The sequence below is a fragment of the Gallinula chloropus genome (assembly GCF_964237585.1).
Source record: "Gallinula chloropus genome assembly, chromosome: 4".
NCBI classification, from domain to species: Eukaryota; Metazoa; Chordata; class Aves; order Gruiformes; family Rallidae; genus Gallinula; species Gallinula chloropus.
The window spans coordinates 19,382,319-19,406,253 of NC_140088.1; the positions used below are offsets into that span (position 1 = coordinate 19,382,319).

General features: G+C 40.8%; 1 protein-coding gene across 2 annotated transcripts in view; it reads right to left on the minus strand.

Moving 5' to 3' along the window:
- Positions 1 to 10,628: 10,628 nt before the first annotated feature.
- Positions 10,629 to 23,935, minus strand: part of CD44 (CD44 molecule (IN blood group)) — a 54,886-nt gene continuing 41,579 nt past the window's right edge. The window contains exons 12-18 of one of the 2 annotated variants that reach the window (XM_084264192.1): positions 23,456 to 23,641; positions 22,373 to 22,558; positions 20,087 to 20,347; positions 19,004 to 19,189; positions 15,655 to 15,777; positions 14,111 to 14,189; positions 10,629 to 10,888 (exon numbers count right to left, since the gene is read on the minus strand). In XM_084264192.1, the coding sequence (XP_084120318.1) occupies positions 10,672 to 10,888; positions 14,111 to 14,189; positions 15,655 to 15,777; positions 19,004 to 19,189; positions 20,087 to 20,347; positions 22,373 to 22,558; positions 23,456 to 23,641 (1,238 nt within the window). In that variant the 3' untranslated portion in view covers positions 10,629 to 10,671. Of the gene's footprint in view, positions 10,889 to 14,110; positions 14,190 to 15,654; positions 15,778 to 19,003; positions 19,190 to 20,050; positions 20,348 to 22,372; positions 22,559 to 23,455; positions 23,642 to 23,935 lie in introns of both variants that reach the window. The other variant, XM_084264193.1, reaches the window with a different exon arrangement.

Consider the following 23,935-nt stretch of genomic DNA (forward strand, 5'->3'; position numbering starts at 1 on the left):
GTGACACTTGATTACCAGAAGTTCAATAAATCACTGTTTAAACTGGCACAGTGAATAAGGAGAAATCCATCTAACTCTGCATTCCTGCTGGATGCTGTGGCTGCTTTTGACTCTTTGTGCACTGTGCGTCCTTCAGCCCTGAGTCATGTCACAGCATCACAGGATCCCTCTGAGTCACATCCAGTTCCTTCTTGACCACAGAAACCAACAAAGAAAATGCAGCCACACAGCTGTGAGTGGGCAAGGCTGGAGGCAGAAGGGGTCTGCTTGTTCTCTCCAGAGTGCCCAAGAAGTCCAAGTAGGAGCCTCTGCTTCATCCCCTTGTCAGGAACAGTCTCTCAGAAGGATGAGAACACTCACGGGTGAAAGTGCGCTGATTCTTCCATTGTTAAAATTGGATATTGATAGTCACTGGAAATTAGATGCTCCTCAAGCTACTGTGGTTGTTGTACAGGCCTGATATTTATAAAGAGTGTGTTTGATCATAAAAAAAAAGACATGAAATTTATAGTCTATAGCAAAAAAATCTTGTGACATCAGGGCTGCCATTCAGATCTGTTTGAAAACAGGACCTTTTTGGGGCAAAACCTGAAGGTGGTACTGAAAGAGCTTGGGACAGCAAGAAGCAGCTGGTTCATTCCTAGATACCCTGTGCCTGGTTCTCAGGATAATTTCCTGTCCCATCAAAATCAGGCCTCAAAGCACAGGAAGCATGCTGCTTGGTGAGTCCCATTACAATGCTTGAGTATGAATTGCACACTACAGAAGTGTGCGCTGCCTATTCATCATCCCTTTCCCCCTTCAAAGTGACCAGGCATGAGTTGGAATGTTTTGACGTTTCATGCAAAAAGAATAAAAATGAATGGGGATAATGTTGGTCTTTTCCTTACACTCAAAAAGTTGGCCAGATTTCAAAATGACATACTGTACAGTACCTATAGCAGAGTTTGTTTAAAAACTAATGAATGCCGATGATAAAATTTCTCCCAACTCTGGGCTCTGTTCTTGTATATTGTAGTTGGAATGCCTCGTAGAGTGAGTCTATTTTTGTAGTTCAGACCCTTTCCTCCTTACAACAATCAGTAGTCATTTGCTTTTAATGCTTTCTTACGGTGTGAACTGATTTCTGTAACGTTCATGTATAAAACGGACTAGACATTCTTTCTATACTGGAAATAGTTGTGAATAGAATATTTCACTAAGTGTTGTACCTCTTATGTACATATCATCAATAAATGTCGATTCATAATTTTTATGGCTTCTATCTGTGGGTTTTATTGCCAGCCAGGGCTCCATATGGGTAGGATTTTAGATAAAGTGGTCCGATGACAGAGGCTGCCTGTTCGGAAAGCAGCAGGCAGGGTAGAAGACAGACCTGACTTTGCCAGTGTTAGAAATCTCAACACACACAGTATCCTTCGAATATTCCAGGGTTCTGTCTGCAACTGAGCTCATTTGCTGCAAAGGCCAGGATGTGCTAACCACAGTTCTTGGCAATGAAAGTCTAGAGAAGTGCAAAGGGATACCTGAAGAGGAGGAGATAAAATGCAGTGGTTGCAGTTGCTTTAGAAACCTCCTTCCCTCCCCCTGGCTGCCAAAAAATAAATCTCTTCCTCATAGCCCCTCATAGCATTCCTAAAAACAAACAAACAAACAAACAAATTAATAAATAAATACATAAAGTAATAAATAAATAAAGTAATTAATAAATAAATTAAGTGTGCAGCTGAGCCCCTGAAGCATTTTATAAAGCAATCAGCTCTATTTAATACATGATTTAAGAGATGTGTATGGAGTGAACCGCGGCCCAGAGGAGTGGCGGTTGCTAAGTAAGGAGAGAAAACTGTCTGACAGTTACGCTCAAAATAGCACAGATTACAAAGATAATCGTAGTTATTGTGTGATCGAGACACAGAGCCGAAACCCAGGTTGTGAGGTTTAACAGTCTGCACAACCCTGGCTTTACTAATCTAACCAAGGCAGCATCCACTTGAGAAATTTCCAGAGAAAATCCAGGCACGGCAGGAAGTGGCTTTGGCAGGGCTTCAGCTGGCGATCTGCCCTCTGTCTCAGTAGGGTACCAAGTCTTAATGTGGTACGAGGAAGATCTTTGGGCAAAAGATAAATCTGAGGGCACAGCTATGTGCTACCAGTTCTGTACCAGGTTGCTGCTTTCTTCCAGGGGCTGAATTTTCCAGCCTGGCTTCACTGACAAGTGTTAAATGCACGCTACTGACAAAATTCCCTGAAGCTTTCTAGCACTGCCATATTTTCAGGGGTGCACTGTGCACATTCAAATTCTTTACATAAAAGGTGGTTATACATTTGTTACACACTAATGCCACAAAGTTTTAAATGAAAGGCTTGACACTGTGACTCATGTTTGTTGCTTTTTCAAAGCAATTTTTCTGTGAGAATGACCTAAAAACCCCAACCTATGCAGGAGACAATTCTGCAATTACATGAAGTTGTTTCCTTTGAAAACACATACCCCAAAGGCTGATTCTCTAAGTCCTCACAAGCCCCTCGTGTGCTACTCCTTCTCCATGTCCTCTCAGCCTTAGGAGTGTCTTTGTCTCTGGAACGTGTCCCTCTCTACAGGAAAGCATCTGCTATAAGGTGAGTCATTGACCCATATTAAGAAATATTTCTATCCCCTCTCAGGCACGAAAGCAAAACTGAGAGAACACTTCAGAGCCGCTAAACCCTAAGCACTCTTCTCCTTTGCACGTAAACAGGACAAGGATGTGAAAGAAACAGGTGGCCCCAAGTTAGAGTGCTTTAGGAGGAAAATAACATTAAAAATTAAACTCAGTAGGGCTAGCAAGCATTATTTGGACAGGCTGAATCAATGGGCTGAAGCCAATGGTTTGAGGTTTAACAGAGCCAAGTGCTGGGTCCTGCACTTGGGTCACAACAACCCCATGCAACACTAAAGGCCCGGAGAAGGAAGAGTGCCCAGCAGAAAAGGACCAGGGGGTGTTGGTCAACAGCCAGATGAACATGAGCCAGCAGTCTGCCAGGCAGCCAAGAAAGCCAACAGCATCCTGGCTTGTGTCAGGAATAGTGTGGCCAGCAGGACCAGGGACCCCTCACTACAAAAAGGACATAGAGACCCTGGAGTGTGTCCAGAGAAGGGCAGCAAAGCTGGTAAAGGGTCTGAAGCACAAGTCTTAAGAGGGAACTGGGGTTGTTTAGCCTGGGGAAGAGGAGCCTGAGAGGAGACTTTAACGCACTCTACAACTAGCTGAAAAGAGGTTGTAGCCAGGTGGTGATTGGTCTCTTCTCCCAAGTGATAGGACAAGTAGAGCCCTGTGCAGGCACACAAAACTGAGGTGGCTTCACAGTCTCAGCAGGTGGCTGGCTGTTGTTGCACATGTACAGCATGAACAGAAAAAACTGTTCTGCTACAGCAGATGCGGGAAGGAAGCTAGATTGCATGTAAGATCTTGTGGTCGTGGCAACAACCGTGGCAGTCGAGGCAGGCAAGCAGGCAGGCAGGTTCTGCAGAGATAAGCAAAATGTGTTTGCATAGAGAAATTACAAAGCTGACTGCTGCCCACCAAAACTGAGTGGGTGGGGAGGGGGGATCCAGAGGAATGAGACCTCACACTGTTTATGGTGCATTCTGCAGTACAAGGACAAGTATTTAAAGAAGTAACCCAGGATCTGTCTTTCATGGTGTATTGCTATTTATTCATACTCATGACAGAAATAAAAATATGTTTGACTTTCTGGTAGTTGTTTGTAAGACTGATGTACTTCAGTTTGGCTGTTTGCTTACTGCAGTCCCCAAAAGTGGTCTGCAGAGCAGTCTTCCATGCTTCCTCTTGAGCAATGTGCTGTGGAGATGCACAAGAGAGAAAAAACAGCTGACCCCCAACACTGTGAAGGGACTAAAAAAGACTGGGCTAGGCTGGTAGGCTTTTTACCTGTCGTCTTCACAGGCGGAGGAAGTCCCCCTCCTTGAACAAAGGGTAACTTTGGTTTTGAAGTCACTAGCAGAACAAACAAGCATCCTTATCTAGAGTTTGTTTCAGACGTTCCCCTGATGAATTAAGGAAACATTAACTAGAAAAATTAACCACAAAAGAACTGCAGGGAGGCACATGATAACTAGAAACTTGTCTCCACTGGTGATGACCTCCTGCTACAAAACAAAACATGCTTAGTTGAGTGGATGACTGTAAAACGGTTTTACAAACCACATGTACTTGCACTTCAGGGTATGGACAGGCAGCATTTGCTGTGAGGCTTGTACCAGTGTTGGTTGAGGTCCAAACCACTCTCAGGAAGACTGTTCTCACCTTTATTGTGCTGTTGTCAGCTAAGATCTCTGTGTCGTGGATATGGGGCTCAGCTATCATGGTCTCATCTTAGGAAAACTCTCCTTACAGGCTCAGATGGAAAGCTGCTGAAAGCTTCTGAAAACTTTGGCTCTGAGCTAGCTACCTGTCCTGGTTCTGTCCAGACCAGAATTAACCTCCCAAAGCAGCCAGCCCAGGTGAGCTGAGTTAGCCTGGGCTGTTTTCCACACCACTTGACATCACTCCCCCATAAAAGGGGCTGGTCCTGGAAGTGTGCTCCTGGGTGCCTCCAGGGCAGTCTGAGTACAGTCTGAGTACCAGTGGGTCAGTCCTCATGTTGGTCCTTGTGTTGTGTGGTACTCTGTTATCACCATGTGTAAGTGAAATTTACTTCTAGCTGTTACTGTTCTACTTTCACAGTGCTTTTTTCCGAAACTGTCCTTATCCCAACCCACAGGGACTCTGTTTCTCTTTTGGGAGTGAGCGAGCAGCATGTGGTGCTCAGCCGCTGCTTGGGGCTGAACCACCACACCACTGTAAGTGTGCTGCTAGTAATCCAGAGCAATTAAAAAGAGTGGGGTGATAAAAAGGGGTGGATTTAAACTCAGACTTAACATCCAAACGTGAGGCAAAATATACTCAGTTTATTACTGCTTGTTCTGGGCAAAATGAAAATGTGAAGTCTTGATTCATATGAGGAAAATGGGGTCACTGAAAATTATCTAAGCTTTTTTTTTTCTGGGGGGGAAAAACCATGCCTTTTCAGCACACGGTGCCAGAAGCTAGATACATGCCAATGACAGCAATTAAATTTATATTTAAAGCTGAAACTTTGAGTAAACGAACCATTTATATGCTGCAACATGAGACCAGCACATGGGCGATAGGGCTGACCCCACCCTAACATGCTTGCCCAAGGCAAGGCTTTCACTTGCTGCATGCAAAGCTTTCAGCCTCTGGAGCAGAGGTGGAAAATGTTTTATTGCATCCTTTTCCACCCTGGGTTGCTCCAGGAATTTGAAGGACTTCAAGATTAACTCGAAAAGCCTGGAACCAGTTCTATGTACAGGGCCTCCACTGCCCATGAGCCACATGCTGTGCCTTTGGCATTGCTTACAAGGCAGCCTCTTGCATCAGCTTCAGCACTGGGAAAAAGCTGCTTTTGAGTTAAAGTCTGAGTTAGGTGGGTGTTTCGGAGTGTCCCTAATATTCTGAAAAATGCTTGGTTTTCCAGCACTTAGTTTCCACTTAAATTTATGTCAGATCAGATTTGACTTGACTTTGACTTACTTGTGTAACTATAAAGTTACACAAACATTTTTTTCCAGTGCAAAATAGATTACATGTAAGAATTTTATTGTAGTGCAGAGGGAAATCTATATTACGTATAGGCATGGTGAATCTGTGGTACACACACAAAAAAAGTCAATTTTGCACAGCTAGATCTTCTGTCTGGGACAATAAAACTAACTATAATTTTGTCTGGCTCTGTAAACAAAAACTAGTCCTCTTCTCAACTGTCTTTGGGGACTTGTTTTGATACAAAACTTTGTGGGTTTTTTTGTTGCTTTTTTCTGAAGCAACCCACAAAACTAATGCCATTCACATCATCATCCAATACAGAGGTTTTTGTGGCAGGGAATGTATGAAAATGGGTTTCATCCTCCCACTTGCTCATTCAAAACCCTTTTGCATGTAGAGTAAGAAGTTATAATAAAAAGTTTGAGAATTCTTGGAGCTGTTGCTCAGTCAAAACTTTTCTAATGCTTGCTGGAACCATCCAGAAAAAAAACTTGAAAGAAGGATGTGTTTAAAGCATATTGAAAGCTTTCACTGCCTCTGCTTTACTTGCACTTTAACAATAATCTGCTCCCTTCAGGTCAGGAGGCTTTCTTTGATGCTTCTTCAGTTTCAGCTTTTCAAAAAACTCTGCCGCAGCACATTTGACCCGTGTGAAGATCTGAGGCCGGTGCTATAAAAACAGGAAGATAAGCAAGAAGAGAAATGTTCGCCAAGTCTCACCATTGCTAACCTTACTCCAAATGACAGGGAAGACAAAACGTCCAGTCTCTGCTCTACAAAAGACACTTGCTCATCTTTGCTAAATCTGTGCATTGCCTCTCCTTTCTCATCGTCATGGCTGCCTGCTCTCCGCACGGTGTTGGTGGGTGCTATATACAGCACAGTACAGTAATAACAAGAAAGAAGCTACATGGGGAAAATTATTCAAAATCAGATTGCAAATGAGGTGATACATGCAGAGAGTGACTTGGAGGTGGGGGGGTTCACAGGAAAAGGCTGATTATCCTGAGGGTGTTGAGGGGACTTCCCCAGTAGTGGGACAGAAATGTCACTCTCCCCTTATTTCCTCTCCCAGCAATGGTGTCCTTCTTCTATCCCTAATCCCCTGTAGCTCTCACCCCCAAAACAGCTTCACACCGTTCTTGCCACCTGCAAGGAACAAGAGTTTTGTCTCCCACCCCATGCAGCTGGAACTACACCCCTAGGAACAACAATTTTCCTGCCACCTTTTTGTCTTCTCTCCCTGACCCTGAGGAAAATTAACAGTGCCTCTGGTTACCCAAAGGATTTGTATTTGGCTAATCAAGTCTCTTGTAGGGAAGTCAGAAGCTTGGACTGTTTAATAAGGCTAAGAAATAATTATTGGCTAATGGTCCAATATAGCATAAAATAAACCCTTTAATTGCTGGCTCACAGTATATCCTGGCACGTGTGTATGCTGCGGCAGAAGACAGCTGTCAGAGGATTTAATTTCTCTCTTTCATTTACCCAAAGAACAACTAGGACCAGCCCAAACCATGATGCTACACTCACCTCTACCCCTGAGCAACAGTGCTTCCATGTGCCAAAGAGCCACCCGGTAATTGTTTCCTAACAGTGTTTGAAACTGTTTACTGTAGAGGCTGCTGCTGTTGTTGGCAACACAGAAAAAACATCCCTGTGCCATGAAGAACTTTGTGCAGCAATTAAAAGTTTGGAACTGATACTGTGGAAAGGGTTTAGAACATCCACACGGGTAGGAATGATGGCCACGTAGCCTTTCTCTACTTCAGTCAAACATCCTGTAAGATCTTTAAGAAAATACACGTGAAATAATCACCTCAGATTATTTAATGAAAATATTGCATTCTCATAAAACATACTACCCCTCTCTCAAATGTGCTTACTGCTTGAGACAGTATTTTGATGAGAGAGGTGCTCTGGGTTACATTTATTTTAAAACTGTTTAAGACAAAGGAGTAACGTTGGATGATCACACATCCAGCCTGGTGTCCTCACCTTTTTTTGGGAGAGATCCTCATTCTTGGAAGGTACCAGGGGTAGACCAAGACGCAACTTGTCTGTCAGCACCCTAGCAAGTGCTGGATCTTTCTGGGCATTGGTTCAGTAAGCCAGGAATATTCATCAAGATCTTACTGGGTTGATCTTAAATTGGACCAAACTGTCTTCTTCTAGGGGGAAGCTGAGTTAGTTGCTAAATCCCAGAGCATCAGGGGAGCCTGTGGGAGGCTGGCATAGCAGACAAGGCCACACAGCATTCAGCTGAGCCTGGCTTAGACTTTTCAATCAGAAAAAATGACCGCTGGTTCACTAGTACTAAACACAACTACCCAGCTAAATGCTTCTCTCCCTCTAATAATGCTGGTCTTACTTTTTATTCTCAATGTGGAATCATATTTTTTATTCTCAATGTGGAATCAAGATTTATTTTGAAAGCTTATTTCGCAGTTCAATGTGGTTTTAGCGACACTATTTACAGATGATACCATCTTTTGTTTTGATTATCTTTTAAATAAATATGCAAATATATCGTGCTCTATAAAAAAAATACATACACGCAAACCCCCCCCCCCTCAAACAATAAAACCAAGATTAATAAAAATACGTACTATATTACAGATATGACATGGCCATCTAGTTTTGAAACTATAATGAAACTTAATTACACATAAATCACATGACATAATCTAAAAAGAATCAGCAAATATAAAATAATGTTGTTGGCTCTGTAAAGAGAACTCTAGCATCTCCCTATTGAAAAAAAGATAAAAGAAGCCAACCAGCATTGTCTGTGTATCTATAATTACTGACATTATATAAATTAGGAAGGAGTTAGTGGAGTTCTCAATTAAGCATTTGAATAGGAAGACGAATAACATGCCACAGCCTTTTACTTTTTTTATTAAAAAAAAGTAGCCTTCAAGACAATGAAACAGCTCCTTTTGATTGCAATCTATATTCAATTAAGACTTAAAGAGAGGAGTAAGTCTTACTCCAGATCTCCATACTTAGTGAAATGAATACATAACACCAGTTTGAACACAGCCTTCAACAGTTCTCTTTGATTTATAATGACAAATAGTAAGCTTGCTTAAAAACATAGCTGGAATTAAACAAAAACAAGTCAATAGACTTCCCTCTACATGGTTCGCTATTAAAATATATGAAAGGACTGAGAAGTTTGACAGTGGACCACAAGTACTGATAGTGTATATCATCTTGACCCCATTAGCTTCAAGCTTCTTTGAACACTGTTGGACCACAAGCTGTGTGACTGTTTATAGATGAAACATACTGACCTACATAAAGTCAGAAAGCATCCTAGGTGTACTTTAAGAATCACACCCTGTCTTGGGACCTTTTGCCCAGGCATAAATTGCCCCTGAGGAGATCTGCCAGCAGATACCAAGGCACTGAGCAACTCAATGAAACACATGGGAAACTGCTGGAAGGCTCTGACTGAGAAAGACAATCAACAGTCTTGTGCTTTATGTTCCAGTACAGATCAGTGCTAAGCTGATGTTAGCATTTAAGCCAGCTGAAAACTCATCCTCCAAATTTCTTCAGATGGAGAACATAACATGGTCTTAAGCAGAACAGTTCCAAAGATAGTTGCTATTGTCAGGAACAGGAATAGCTGAATGACCTTGCTACAGGACATTCCCCATCCCACAACTACCACAGACCACTGGTTGCAGTCACCTTAGCTCGTTTTTACTTGCATTTTTTTGAGGCAACCCTGTTAGAAGTTATCATTCTCCATTCCAATATGCTTTCTTAAAAATGGCACAGACCACTGGTAGTAATTTTTTTCTGACAATTCATATCAATATAATGCACAGCATCATAGATTAATACAAATACTTCACATAACAGACACATAAGGACAAAACAAAAGCATATAACAATGCAGCTGCAGCTACTTTACTACATTACGTAGCGGGGACAGTTTCCTTTAATTTTAATTAATCTTTTCTGTAGAATTAGAACTTTTGGTATCAATAGGCAAGCAAATGTTTCTTTTGGTACTTTTAAAAATCAGAAGGGAAAATGTGGATGAAATAGTATTCAGAGGAACTGGGTGAGAGCATAGAAAGGCAACTTTCAAATTATCAGCAACTTGGTGTCACGTAATAGCTATAGGGGAAACAGGTTTTACTAGGCTCAGCATGTCCTAGGTAAAGCGGAGCAGAAGAAGATAGAGACCTGTTCTTCAGGAATAAAATACTGTCGTCTTCCCTAACTGTGCACGTGTGATAGAGCTGGGATTATTCTAGCTGACAGACTTGTTAGAAACTTGCACAAACTGACCTGCAAAGGAGGGAGAAGAGCAGTGAACACCTCAAAAACTCAAGGGTAACTGTACAGATTTTTAGGATCATGAAGTATAGAACTTTAATATGTATCAGCTCATGTTTTCATCTTTTTATTCCCCCTCCCAAGAAGACTTGCCGTATGCCCATAGAGATGTAAAAATAGAGATAAGTAAGTTTTGTCCTTCTGGGTTTCCCTCCAGACCAAGCCACAAACCATTATTAAATGTCACTTTTTGTTCATACTGGCAGACCCTGAATGCACCTACTGCTCTTCCTGGCTGTAAGGCTTTCTGAAGGATGCTGACACTCTAGACATTGCATAGCAGGCCTTTCTGGTTTTAGCTTGGGTTTTGCTCTTCACATTTATTCCTCACTTACTCTTGTACCATGGGAAGTTTAGTACCCTATGCGCCTGTGAGACGGAGTGACTGGATACTTCTGTAGCTCCACACAGCGAAGACCTTCCATCTGGGGAACAATGACATAAACTTGCATCCCTCCTAAAACAGGGAGTGTGCTCCTCCTCTGTGTAGGAACTAGGACCTGAAAATATTATGCAACTCTTGGGGGCTTATTTCAGAAAGCAAGTGCCAATTTTTTAACTCAGACATCAAGTGATAAAAATAAAGAAAACATTTTAATTATGTTCCAAAGACATCAGTAGCACAGTGCATCTGTGAATTCCTGTCCAAGTTCCATGCGATTTTGATTTCCCCAGCTCCGATCTACTTGGCAGGTTGGCACCATTATACTCCACTCTTCATGTCAAGCTCCTGATGATGTTGTGTTTCATTAATGGTCAGGAATTCGTCACATGCTCCTGTTTGGTCATTTGACTGTTCTTTATGAACCAAGTGAACCATTTCTTGTGATTTGCTGGCATCTCCATTTAATCCACTTGTCTTCCTGTCCTCCACTGCCCCTTTGCCATTGTTAATCACTAGTTTTTTCTTCTGCCCACACCTAGAGAGAAATAAAAACAAACAAAAATTTATAAATGGAGACTAACATAAATAAGAAAACAATTGAAAGCCAATATTTAGGATAAGGTGCTTAGGAATGAAACGTGTCTGCCAGTGTAGGCTTATGCAGGGCAAAGCCTGAACTTCCTCCGTATGACTAGTTACACAGCTGTCAGATTTGCCCCAGATTGTTAAGGTGCTCCTCAAGCTACATGGTGCTTAACACCCCACTTGTCCTCAAAACAGCCTTATGTGAACTGAGCTGACAAAGCATGACGCTTATAAGATGGACAATGCCTCTGAAGGTGTACTTTAAAGGGCTTTCTTATTAAATGAAGCATCTTTTACCTGAATGACTAATTTGGTAGTTCAAATATACTCTTATCCTTCTGAAATATTCCTTTTTTTCATGCTTACTGACTGATAGGCGAGGGTTATTTTACCCAGAGTAGCTTAGTTCACTGTGCTAATGTTACATGCACCCTTGGGAATGATTCCTCCTCTAAAAAAAGGGGAAAGTGAGGAGCTCCACAGCCTCTTGAAAGAGCAGCTCAGTGTCTTTCCTGACACAGTGGTCAGGCTGGGCAGCATCTTCTGTTGGACCCTGGAAGGCAATCTTAACAATTTTTGCAACAGGCACCAGATGCTGGCAGTTGTCTTTGCCACAAGAGGAATAACTAACTAACCAACTAGGACTGTCCTGAACCTTGGCGATTTTGGGTTTTGGTTAAGGTAACTTATGACACCACCAAGTTACAGAAAGAGAAAAGAAGTAGAAGAGAGAAGAAAAGAACAATTTCATTTTTACTGAGAAGGCCCAATTGCTGGTTTGAAATGCTTGCAATCTCTTGCCATCTTTCCTACTAACTTGAAAGGCAAAATCTATTGATTGCTGAATGGGAAAGTTAATTGCCTTGAAACTGAGGCCTACAATTCGTTAGGCTTTTTCAGACAACCTGTCTGGGACTGAAACTGGAGACCACAGAATCGCAAGATTGGATAAGACCTTTTAAGATCATAAAGTCCAACCATTCCTGCCCCATGCTAAACCATATCCCTAAGTACCTGATCTACCCTTTTTTAAAACACATCCAGGGAAGGTGATTCAACTACCTCCCACCTCCTTGGGCAGCCTGTTCCAGGCCCCAACAACTCTTTCAGTAAAATTTTTTTCTGACATCTAATCTGAATCTGCCCTGGTGCAGCTTTGTGCCATTTCCCCTTGTCCTATCTCCTGTTACTTGGCTGAAGAAACCACTGTCCACCTCTGTACAACCCCCTTTCAGGTAGTTGTAGGTGGTGCTAAGGTCTCCCCTCAGCCTTCTCTTCTCCAGGATGAACATGATGCAGTTAGCCATCATTTAAAAAAAGGGTGCAACTGACAGCATTACACAAATAAAAATACAGATTGTTCTCACTTTAACACTGCTCAGCTAATACTGAAATCCTCAAGCCTCCTTTCTCAGCTATCCAGTTGTCTCATAGTACTGCTGCAGTGTTAGTTCTGCATATGTCAGTTGGCATTCACGTGCAGTATGCTGACTACTCAGCAACTACCTCTCCATGAATTTTTAGGATATTAGCACTCATCAGAATAGATTCTGGATTTAAGTCACGTTATCATTTGGGTCCTGCTAGTGAAAGAAAAAAGTTCCATTTGTCTCCAGAATACCAGACTGTGTCCCCCATGCTTCAAAATACTCTCCCCACAGTGACTGACACGTTACTAGGGTCTAATCGATGCCTCTGTACACATGCATTCACTCCCATGCACTTTCTGTCTTTGTAACTCAGTCCCAGCTGCACGGAAACTCTAAGTAAAAGATAAGTTTTTCCATTAATGATACCAAGGACATAAACTACAGCTCTGAGATTATTTCATTTCTGTTCCCCTTGTGATTCTGGGTAAAGAGCAAGCAAACAGAAGCAGCAGCTACCTTTCAGGGCAGAAGAGAGTGACAGAGAAAGCAGGAAGCCTTGACAGTCAGGCTGTGTGACTTCAGAAGCACTTAACAGAAAGGAAGTTGCAGGCTTCTGGGTTTCACCACGTGCTTGATAGCTTTCTTATTTAAACAGATCTCTAAAAATACTGTCAGACAAGGACTGATATTGTAGATACAGTCATAAGACAAACATACCAGGTGGCATCTCACTACCGACTTCAGTAAAACTGTTATCAATTTATCTGGCTATTTAGCATTTCCTTTACACAGAAGCCTTCTGCATTCTGGGCAGGGACTGCCAGGACTGTGCTCCCTCAGCACAGTGTCAGTGCTTTATTCTAGCACCCATGCCATGCTTTGGAGGCCCTTGACACTATTTCCCAGAAGCATTAACATAACATGTGCTTTCCTGTGAACAGCACACTAAGAATAAATTTGTTCACTGCTTCCTGACCAAAAATCTCCACATACTACATGGTTACTCTGATTAAAAAAAAAAAATCAAGTTCCACACTTGGGTAGAAAACAGTTACTCTGATAAAGCGTTCAGCATTAACATTCAAGTAACAAAAAGCTGTTTAAGAAAAATGGAGAAGTAACCACAGAACAGCCTCTGAAGTGAAGAAAGAGTTAAGAACATTACAGCCTATCCTGTAGGCAACAGGTGTTTTTTTAAATTTCCTGCCTAACTTTGCACAGATCACCGCAACTTTCTATTCCTCAGCTTTGACATCTGTAGAGTGGAGTAAATAAAGCTATCGAGTTTTCTGACAGCAGTGCCAGAATATACCCCTGTCTGCAGCTGCGATACTGCCTTGTGTTTGGAAGGAACAAATTAATCCTGTGACAGAGATCTACTAATGCAGCCCTTCACAGGTATGCAGACAACACTGCTCATCCTGTGGTTGCTACTGTCTATATCCATCTCGCAGGGTTGCAGTCACTCTCAGTGGGCAGGACTCCCCTATTAATAATTGATAGGTAGACAATAATGAATTATCAGCAATCTATATACACAGTTAGTTTCTATCTACAAGTAAAGACTGAATTCTTTATACAGCTCCTGGCTTCATGTGTTTCCATGTGAATGTGAAGGCTGAGATGTGACCTGTGGAGGAGACAGTAGCCTGGGCCCTCGTGCCCCAAGTCACAAAGCGTCACAGAGAAAGAAGCTCTTTCCTGTGTGATGCTGCTCTCCACTATCACAAGGCTTTGAAGCCTCTTGATGAAGAAAATAGCAAGTCTGCATGCTTCCTGAGGAAGTAAAGGGGCTTGCTTACCTTCTTCGACTGTTCACGGCAACGCACACTACGAGAATCAACGCGAGTGCCACGAGAGCGGCAACGACAATCAGCCATTCTGCGGGGAGAGTTGAGGGAGGAGAGGAGAGCCTGTTAACATATCCAAATGGAGTTTTGCCATTTTGCAGAGCTGTATGAACATGAACTCTTTTGCATTCTTTATACCGTCAGACTTTTCCCCCAGCTTACATGAATGTGTTTGGTTTATGAGGTGCTTCTGCATGCTTTGAATACATTTTCATAACTCAGCAATACACAGGCAGCTCAGGTGAAACACCCCAAACACCCCATCACTGTTAGCACCTAGAAGTACTGTACTTCAGTGGGCATAGGTGAAGAGGATTTGTGTCACTGATTTGTTCCAAGGGCAAAATAAAAGGTTTAGCACTGACACACCTGCAGTCCCAGGCACAAAAGCAGGATGACTTTCACATAGAGTGAAATATTAATTTTTTAAATTTAAAGTCTTTATGGGGTGTGTTTTAGGGGCAAAATTTAAAAAAAAAAAAAGAGGAACAACTAAACTGGAAAGGACCCTTAAGAGGTTGTATCAGCTACATTTCACCCCAGTGAAACAGGGTCAATAGGAAAGCAGCTGAAAGATATTCCATTTACTCTTAACATTTTTAATAAAGGATAACCTTTCCAATGGACAATTCTTTATGCTATACTACCATTATAGGCAGAGATCCTCCCATAAGGGCTAAATCCTTTGTTTGTCTGAAACAAGCCTCCTTTCTTTAACAAGTCTCCTACATTCCATGTGAAACAAGCTACTTCCTTTACTTAGTTAATTATTAGTATTCCATGGTGAAAAACTGATAAGAATTCATTTTGTACCATACGTTTCTCCTATCTCACTTCAGTTTTCTCTGAAAATGGTGAGTTCTTCAAAAGGTTCTTCAAAGTTTATCTTTTGAAAATGTTATCTGTCTCTTTGGTTTGGTTTTTTTTTTTTGTATGTTTGTTAGGGTTTTTTCCCCTATGTGATTAATCCAGTGCCTTAAACTGAGCCCAAAGCATCAGCTTTCAATTTGCTAGGCTTAAATAGATTGGGGTAATTATTTCTCTGTTTTAAAAAAATGACATTACTGTTAATATGTCCCAGAATACATTTGCATTCTTTTGCAATTGTGTAATGGTGTTGGATTCTTTCTATTAATTTTAATCTGTCAGCCCTACCCTGCAACACTCATCTCAGCTATTATTTTCATCACTTATTCACATGGATAGGATATTTTGCATGTATTTACTGAATTTTGCCTGGTTTCATATAAATTTATAAAGGTCATTTGGTTCTTCATCCCATTCTCTAAATGCATGATTTATCTCACCTGGATATTGTCTGAAAATTCTGAGTTACAATATGCTTGATTTTTCAGACTACTAGTGAAAATGCTGAATATTATCTGATTCAGAGCAAAGCCTGAACAACTGCACCTGACCTGTATTTTCATCTCTTCAGCAATTATTACTGCAATTCTGTGCTTAAGTTGTTAAAACACGTAACTTAAAAGACCTACCTGGTACTTGAGCTCCCCGTGGTTGTGAATCTATTGTTGTTGTTGTGGTCTCTCCAGGGGAAGTAGTGGATTCATAATGTCCCTTGTGTGGTCCTTGATTACCATATGTGCTGGAGGTAGATCCTAAAGAACAAAAAAATCAGTTAGGCCGAATATACCTAATGAATATTTAACAGCAAGGTACAAAGACTATGACTTTCACAATTAAAAGACTCTTCTGGAAGGTTCATGCTGAAGTCTTTAACAAGTTTTTATACTGAAAACGATTACATAGACTATAATCATCACACTTATCTGAACTATGGCTAGTTTGAGTATTTGAATGACAAAATTCAAGGTTTTCTCCTCTTGTCTCTCTCATATATGTCAGTTTTAATTAAGCTATACTTTCATGAACCAAAATGCAATTATAATTGCCTAGAAATTTTCTGGAGAAAATGTAAAGATATGTGAATGTTGGCAACTTTTTTGAAGAAAAAGCAGTTGTCTGTTCCATGGAGAACAGAGAGTGAGAAGAGAGACAGAGCGTACGTGCAATGACCAATGACTAAGATGGGGAAATTTGGAAACCTTAAATTTTACTCCTACACAGGATAAAACTGAATTTCTAAAGCTATAATGCTTTCATAAAATAGTAGGATAGTTCTCTGAATGGTTTAAAAGTTGATAGCTACGTATAGAGTGGGACTTAAAAAATTAAAAGTATTTTTCCTAATACAAAAAATGATTAATCCCTTTGTCCTTATTAATAAGGCATGTGATTTGATTCTAAGACAGCATTAGATCTGAAATAAAAATGTATGCTTCCAGTCTCAAGGACTTGCTATACTGGCCATACTGCTTGAACTTTTATACAGTCACATTTCTGGCCTACTCTGTGCCATGTGGGGATCCCATCTAAAATTATCAGCAGACTACAGATACAGTGATTTCATTTAGAACTACTACTTTATTATCACTGTCAAAAAAAACCCCCAGACAACCTCCACCTCTCTGAATTCTTCCAGACTCTAACAGAGCAAATTAAACACTCTTATTAGTTGTTAAGTTCTTTTTCTTTTTAACACATGTTGCAATTCATTTCTAGCCAGCATTTCTGATTTCATTTCCTAATACCAGCTGGCAAATACAAAACTGAGAAGCGTGGGTTTTTTCCCTCTGTTAAGCTTAGCCAGCAAGTAGTTCATGAATCTTCCAGATGTTTTCATTATTTTTATTAACCAGAAACTTATTGACCAGTGAGTTGTTTTGTGCTATCTCACCACACAGGACAGAACACAAATTCAGCATCTAATCTGGCCTCCAAGAAAGCTGACCAAGAGAAATATATTCCTTCATCTACCTCACATCCTAGCAGGTTTGGGGATTTTTTTAAGGTGTTTTATACCATCCTTGAGAAATGCTAGAGCTTTTCCAACACAAAGCCCCTTAGGAAGCCACACAGACATTTATTAAAATTTGTGTGCTTAGACAGCTGCTACATTCACCATTCCCCTCCCTTAAGCACTGAGAAGAAGAAGCTGGAATCAGTCATGTCTCCTGCTGTTCAGGCTCCGGGGAGGTGCTTATGAACGGCAGGGAGGGATCCTCATAATCTCTCCACCTTTCCTTTTGATAACATACTAGATTATTTTTTTTTTTTTGACAATTCTTTTTGGGTTCCTTCAGTGTGCTGATTCATTATTCCATGGACACATGGACAACGGATCAGTCATTAAGGTGGTGTCAGACCATGGCTTAAACATTGCTGTAGAGAAAATCAAGTGAAAGGAAGTAGTATAGTACATCAAGCCATTCATTTGTTCAGAGAAAGACTTTATACTTAACTATAGCAAATACATTAATGACTCTTTTCCATTCCATTACAGTTATGTGGGGTGACATTACAAATGAATGTACCCATCAATAAATAAACTTTGTTATGATGATGCTAGTGCCCCAGTAATTCCCTTGCATTGTGTTTTTAAAAAGCATGAAGAGAAGATACATGGAAAAAAAAGGAAGTATTGGGAGAATTTTGAGAATATGACCTTATAAACCTTTTCCAGGGCACCTGACAATGCAAAGATTTGGTGCAAACATTCACCCTGAAAATGGTCCTCAAACCAGTTCTTACAGGGTTTATGTGCTCAAAGCAAAAGGGTAGTAAACGTTTTTTATAGTGTGTAATGTCTGCACGTAAAATTGAGGAGGGAGTTTGGATTCATAAAGTGAATAGGGCAGCAAAAGTCAAGACATGAGTTTGTTGTAGTAGGAAACCATTATTAAAAATAAATTTATCTTTCCAGTAAAATTATATCAAAACCATATTCTCTATTTATATTGCTGTGCCTATGTCAGAATACTGTAACTCTGACAATTTCGATAGGCTTGAATATTATTAGGTTTGTATAAAATTCTGGAAAAAAAAGTAGGTCAGATTTTACCTGAAAATGTATTAATGAACATTATTGATTAATTAATAGCAGAATTATCTTTGAAGTGTTTTCTGTATAACACTATAAAGGTATAAGTACATAATCTTGCATATGTTCAAACACTGTCCATCCACATTGCTGGGATGGTTCCACTAACTTCCAAGAAAGCGCAAATCCAAAATAGTATTTGGATTAGAGTGCACGTTAAGTAGCATTTGGAAAAAACCTTCCTGTAAGGATGATCATTTGTATGGAAACTGCATTTGGGAATAAGGAAAAGTCCCTTAATTTCCTGTACTATTGGCATGTGACCATACCCACACATCCACAAAAAGGAAGGCTACATGCAGTGTAGTAAGTAAACATTGTTCCTGTTAAATGCACAAAATCCATCAGAAGAAAAACTCTTTAAAAAAAAAATATTCACAAATGAAATATCAATTTCAGCCCGGCAACACAATTACTGGCAAGATACCAAAAGCAAATAAACGTGGAATTAATTTTCTTTCAATACATATTTAACTAATTTAGAGGGAATAGAGATGAGTAAAAAAGTGATAGTTAAACGTTACCTAGTTGTCATATGTGCCCAGCAAAAACATAAAGTTGAAATACTATCACATATGGATGGGCACCATGAGAAAGTTCAGACTTGTTCACTTTAATAGCTTTGTTACCACATACAGGTAACCTAATACAAGAAAAGGTTAATTTCAAAACCTCAGTTAGCAGCCATTGGACAGCAGTCTTCTGCTTTATGAAGGAAGAGATTCCCTTTATAAGCAAGGTATAAGCAATTATAAAAACATAAAAGAAAATCATAAAATGACAGTATTTTACCATTAGTACACACGTTTTTGGACAATGGCCATTGGCCAAAATAATACCTAACAGATGGACAAATGAAATTCCTCATAATCTCCAATTCTTACTAGTAGGAAGAGGGGTCTGGAATCGGTTAAGATGATCTTCAATGTCTGGAAAACCTTCAGGTATCCAGCTGATATGTGACCCATCTGTGGTGGTTGCTTGTTCACTTTCACTTCCAGGTAGAGTGCCAGGTGCCAGTGGCTCCTTGGGGTCTTTCTCTGGGTTAACATCAGTCACGGACTCTGTGACTGCCACAATGACGGCACGATCAGCTTCGAAAGTGAGCGCTCACAAAACCACCACCCACGTGATCTCCCTCTTTCCCGTACCACAGCGAGCCGGAAAGCACGTCCATCTCCCTCATTCAAAGCACAGAAGGAGAGAAGACAGGAAGGCCTCCCCTTCTTCTTCCACACTGTCACTGGCCTCTGAGAGACCCTTTAGCACCACATACACACTCACCGTGTTGGAGGGAGATGTTGGCTATGTGTACAGACCCCAGTGATGGAAGGAGAGGGAAGACCTTCATAGAGGGAAGAGGAGACCACAGCAGCAACAGCCTGACCCTGTACCTCGGTAGTGAGCAGCTGTACTGCAGCCAGACCTGTGGTGGTCTTGCCTGGAAATCCACTGGTGAGGAGGAGAAGTAAGGAACTGAAGGCAGATTTTACAAGCCATCATTAATCTCTGATTGCCCTGCCCTCACCACCAGGACAGCGCTCCTGGTGATGGTGCTGCTGCTGCTGAGTCACGGGAGCAAGCCACCTATTTAACCCACCAGAGCACCGTCACCACACTAGTCATGGTACCAAAGCACATCACACCTGATCCCACTGATGCACAAGAAGAGAAGATGGGGCTGGAGATTCAGAATCACCAAAGTGCACGTTTGTGGAACAGTCAGGAGAAACATGCTTCAGGAAAGGACAGAAACCACCAAGCATACTAGCAGAGAGTCCCTTATGCTTTGTCTAGAAGATAATTCTACCAACACTAAAGATCCACCACCAATTTTTGCTCTGCAAGTCCATGCTGAATCTATAGAGCCCCAGGACGAGAAACACAGAGGAAGGAGGCAATTTTAGAAGAAATAATGTCTCATTTCACACCAGGCATGAGAAATGAGTATGATCCATTATTCCTACTGGTACCCATGACATAAGAGTCATCACCAGTTGTGCTCTTACTGGATGTGGTGCTGTGAAGAATCTCATCCCCAGGGGTGTCTGTGGGATGCATGATGACTTCATTCCCCTGTCCTGGTTCCTTATCTGAAGGCAGAGGTGGCTGAGTTGGGTCTTCATAGTGGACATCATCAGGAGAGGTAACAGCTGTTACCATGATATGAGGTGACCATGCTTCCTGTGTTTTATCTTCTGGTTTCAGAGCATCAGTGGAGGCTGTGACTGTTTTGATGATGACTAAATTAACTTCAAAGATGTTTAAAATACCCCACCTTATATATTTTTTGTCTTTTTATTTTTTATTTAACAAGCTGTACTTTTTCTTTTTTAGCCTATATAGAATATATGGTGAGAAAAAAAACCACAATAAAACACAAGCAAAGATCCCTATATGTCACCTTATTTTTGCTTTGTCCATTTCCTCACAAATATTCCATCAGTCACATTAATAGATGCTTATTCGTTTCCTAAATATCAGTATGTATTGAAGCACTGAAGGTATTTCAAATGATTAGATATCAGCCACTTAGACCTGACTATTTGAGATAGACAGCATCATGATTTTTAAAAAATGTAATTTTAATTTTATTTTGTCATCTCTGTTTTTCATAAGATGATCACAAGAGTGTGTCGTGGTCTCCCAAGAGAAGAATTTAAAATTTAATTGAATGGAAAATTATGGAAAGAAAGTATTTAATGAACATCCTTCTCACATGATTCTGCCAGTTCTAAGATGGCTGCTGATGCCAAGAATCAAGGATATCAGAAAAGCATCCAAAGAAATAGGCATAGATTAACTAAATGTACTTTTAAGAATTTCCAATTGCTCCAAAATATTAACTGACTAATAAAGCACAATATTAATTAACAATTGTAATCCCAAAAGCTACAATCACTAAGAAAAATGAGAAACCAAAAGATACACTTCCAAACAACAGAAGCCCATAGTTTTAATTAATAAAATCCCTACTAGTCACTTTTTAGAAGGGTGAAAAATATTTTCAGAATAAAATTAGTTTTAGAACTACTGTCATTACATTGAAATAAGTTTAGAATGATTTGACTGAAAACATTTGAATAAATTCTGAAATCAAACTTGAGATTTTATTTTGAAATTGATCTAAAAATCCATATAAACCTTAAACAGGTTGATATAAGCAAACTGTGAAGGTTTATAGGATCTCTTCCATATTTAGAAAACAGGAGCAGGAAGTAAAGAACTTTATTTTAGTCTGCACAGTCATTAGATTTTGTAGCTCTTTAGCACATCGTAAATGCTGTGAATCAAATAATCCTGATGAAAATAGACTTGGATTAAAAAAAGGGAAAGCATAAATATAATTTTTTCCAGAGGTTTGTTTGGTTGGTTGATTGGTTTTGGGTTTTTTTTTTTTTGAAAAAACAAGTTAGATACGAAAAATTCCAAAGCACTACAGTGACATAAAAATTCATTATTAATAAATGTATTAGAATAAAAACAAAGTAATATTGTAATTGGGGGTAATTTTAATTGTATAACATGCAGAGCTTAAGAATCAAAATTAAAATCTTGCAAAAGTGCGAGAACAAAACATCAGAAAGTTATTTCAGAGTTTACAGTATTAAGAGAGTATGTGGCAACACCACATCCATCTGAAAAATCCGAAAAAATTTTTATGAATCTATGACTTGTTAACACTACTCACCACCCCTACAAAGCAACTGCCAACTCAATATTGACTTTTACTAAAATTAAATCTGATAAAAGCTGGGGAACATATGGAGGAGTGGACCCAGGGGAAAAATACCCTTAACAAATCACAACTCTTTTTGGGGTTCATGTGTTTGCACTGCAAGTTCACAATAAGAACATAGACTCTCACGATGAGAAAGATAGTGAAAAGACTCGATTTTGGAAGAAATGATGTCTCATTTCACACCAGAAATGAGAAATGAGCATGATCCGTTATTCTTACCAGTCAGATATTTTCATTTGCTATTCTCATCCACTTCTTTATTTAAACAAAAAGATTCCCAAAGGATAGCAGACACAGGGAAAGGAAATATGGACAGAAACCAGAAGAACTCCCTGACCACAGATGCTTAGCTTCTGGAACACTGTCAAGTGCTGTTACAGTATACTTTAAGTCATATGTATCAGTACTGATGGTAAAGAACCCTTTTTACCAGTATGGATTCTCCATGGTTGCTCAAGACTCTGTGAGTGGTTACAAGTTATAGAAAATCATAATAATTCATTGTTCTTACTGGTAGGAAGAGGGGTCTGGAATCGGTTAAGATGATCTTCAATGTCTGGAAAACCTTCAGGTATCCAGCTGATATGTGACCCATCTGTGGTGGTTGCTTGTTCACTTTCACTTCCAGGTAGAGTGCCAGGTGCCAGTGGCTCCTTGGGGTCTTTCTCTGGGTTAACATCAGTCACAGACTCTGTGACTGCCACAATGACGGCACGATCAGCTTCGAAAGTGAGCGCTCACAAAACCACCACCCACGTGATCTCCCTCTTTCCCGTACCACAGCGAGCCGGAAAGCACGTCCATCTCCCTCATTCAAAGCACAGAAGGAGAGAAGACAGGAAGGCCTCCCCTTCTTCTTCCACACTGTCACTGGCCTCTGAGAGACCCTTTAGCACCACATACACACTCATCGTGTTGGAGGGAGATGTTGGCTACGTGTACAGACCCCAGTGATGGAAGGAGAGGGAAGACCTTCGGAAAAGGAAGAGGAGACCACAGCAGCAACAGCCTGACCCTGTACCTCAGTAGTGAGCAGCTGTACTGCAGCCAGACCTGTGGTGGTCTTGCCTGGAAATCCACTGGTGAGGAGGAGAAGTAAGGAACTGAAGGCAGATTTTACAAGACGTCATTAATCTCTGATTGCCCTGCCCTCACCACCAGGACAGCGCTCCTGGTGATGGTGCTGCTGCTGCTGAGTCACGGGAGCAAGCCACCTATTTAACCCACCAGAGCACCGTCACCACACTAGTCATGGTACCAAAGCACATCACACCTGATCCCACTGATGCACAAGAAGAGAAGATGGGGCTGGAGATTCAGAATCACCAAAGTGCACGTTTGTGGAACAGTCAGAAGAAACATGCTTCAGGAAAGGACAGAAACCACCAAGCATACTAGCAGAGAGTCCCTTATGCTTTGTCTAGAAGATAATTCTACCAACACCACCGATCCACCACCGATTTTTGCTCTGCAAGTCCATGCTGAATCTGTAGAGCCCCAGGATGAGAAACACAGAGGAAGGAGGCAGTTTTAGAAGAAATAATGTCTCATTTCACACCAGGCATGAGAAATGAGTATGATCCATTATTCCTACTGGTACCCATGACATAAGAGTCATCACCAGTTGTGCTCTTACTGGATGTGGTGCTGTGAAGAATCTCATCCCCAGGGGTGTCTGTGGGATGCATGATGACTTCATTCCCCTGTCCTGGTTCCTTATCTGAAGGCAGAGGTGGTTGAGTTGGGTCTTCATAGTGGACATCATCAGGAGAGGTAACAGCTGTTACTAGGGTGATTTAATCAGCTGTGAATTCCACGTGTGTTCATTTGAGCCGCTCCCATTCCCATCACATGCATGTCTCCCATTTACTTTAAATCACCACTACCCTTTTCTCACCACACAAACAGGAAGAGAAATGAGACCTTCTGTCCTCCCATATATCATCACTACTCTCTCAATGCACTGGTCAGACTTTTTTACTTGCTCTTCTCATCCACTGCTTAATCAAAAAGATTAAGGACAGTGTACACAGGGAAAGGACATAGACAAGGCAGTCACAACAATTCCCTGACC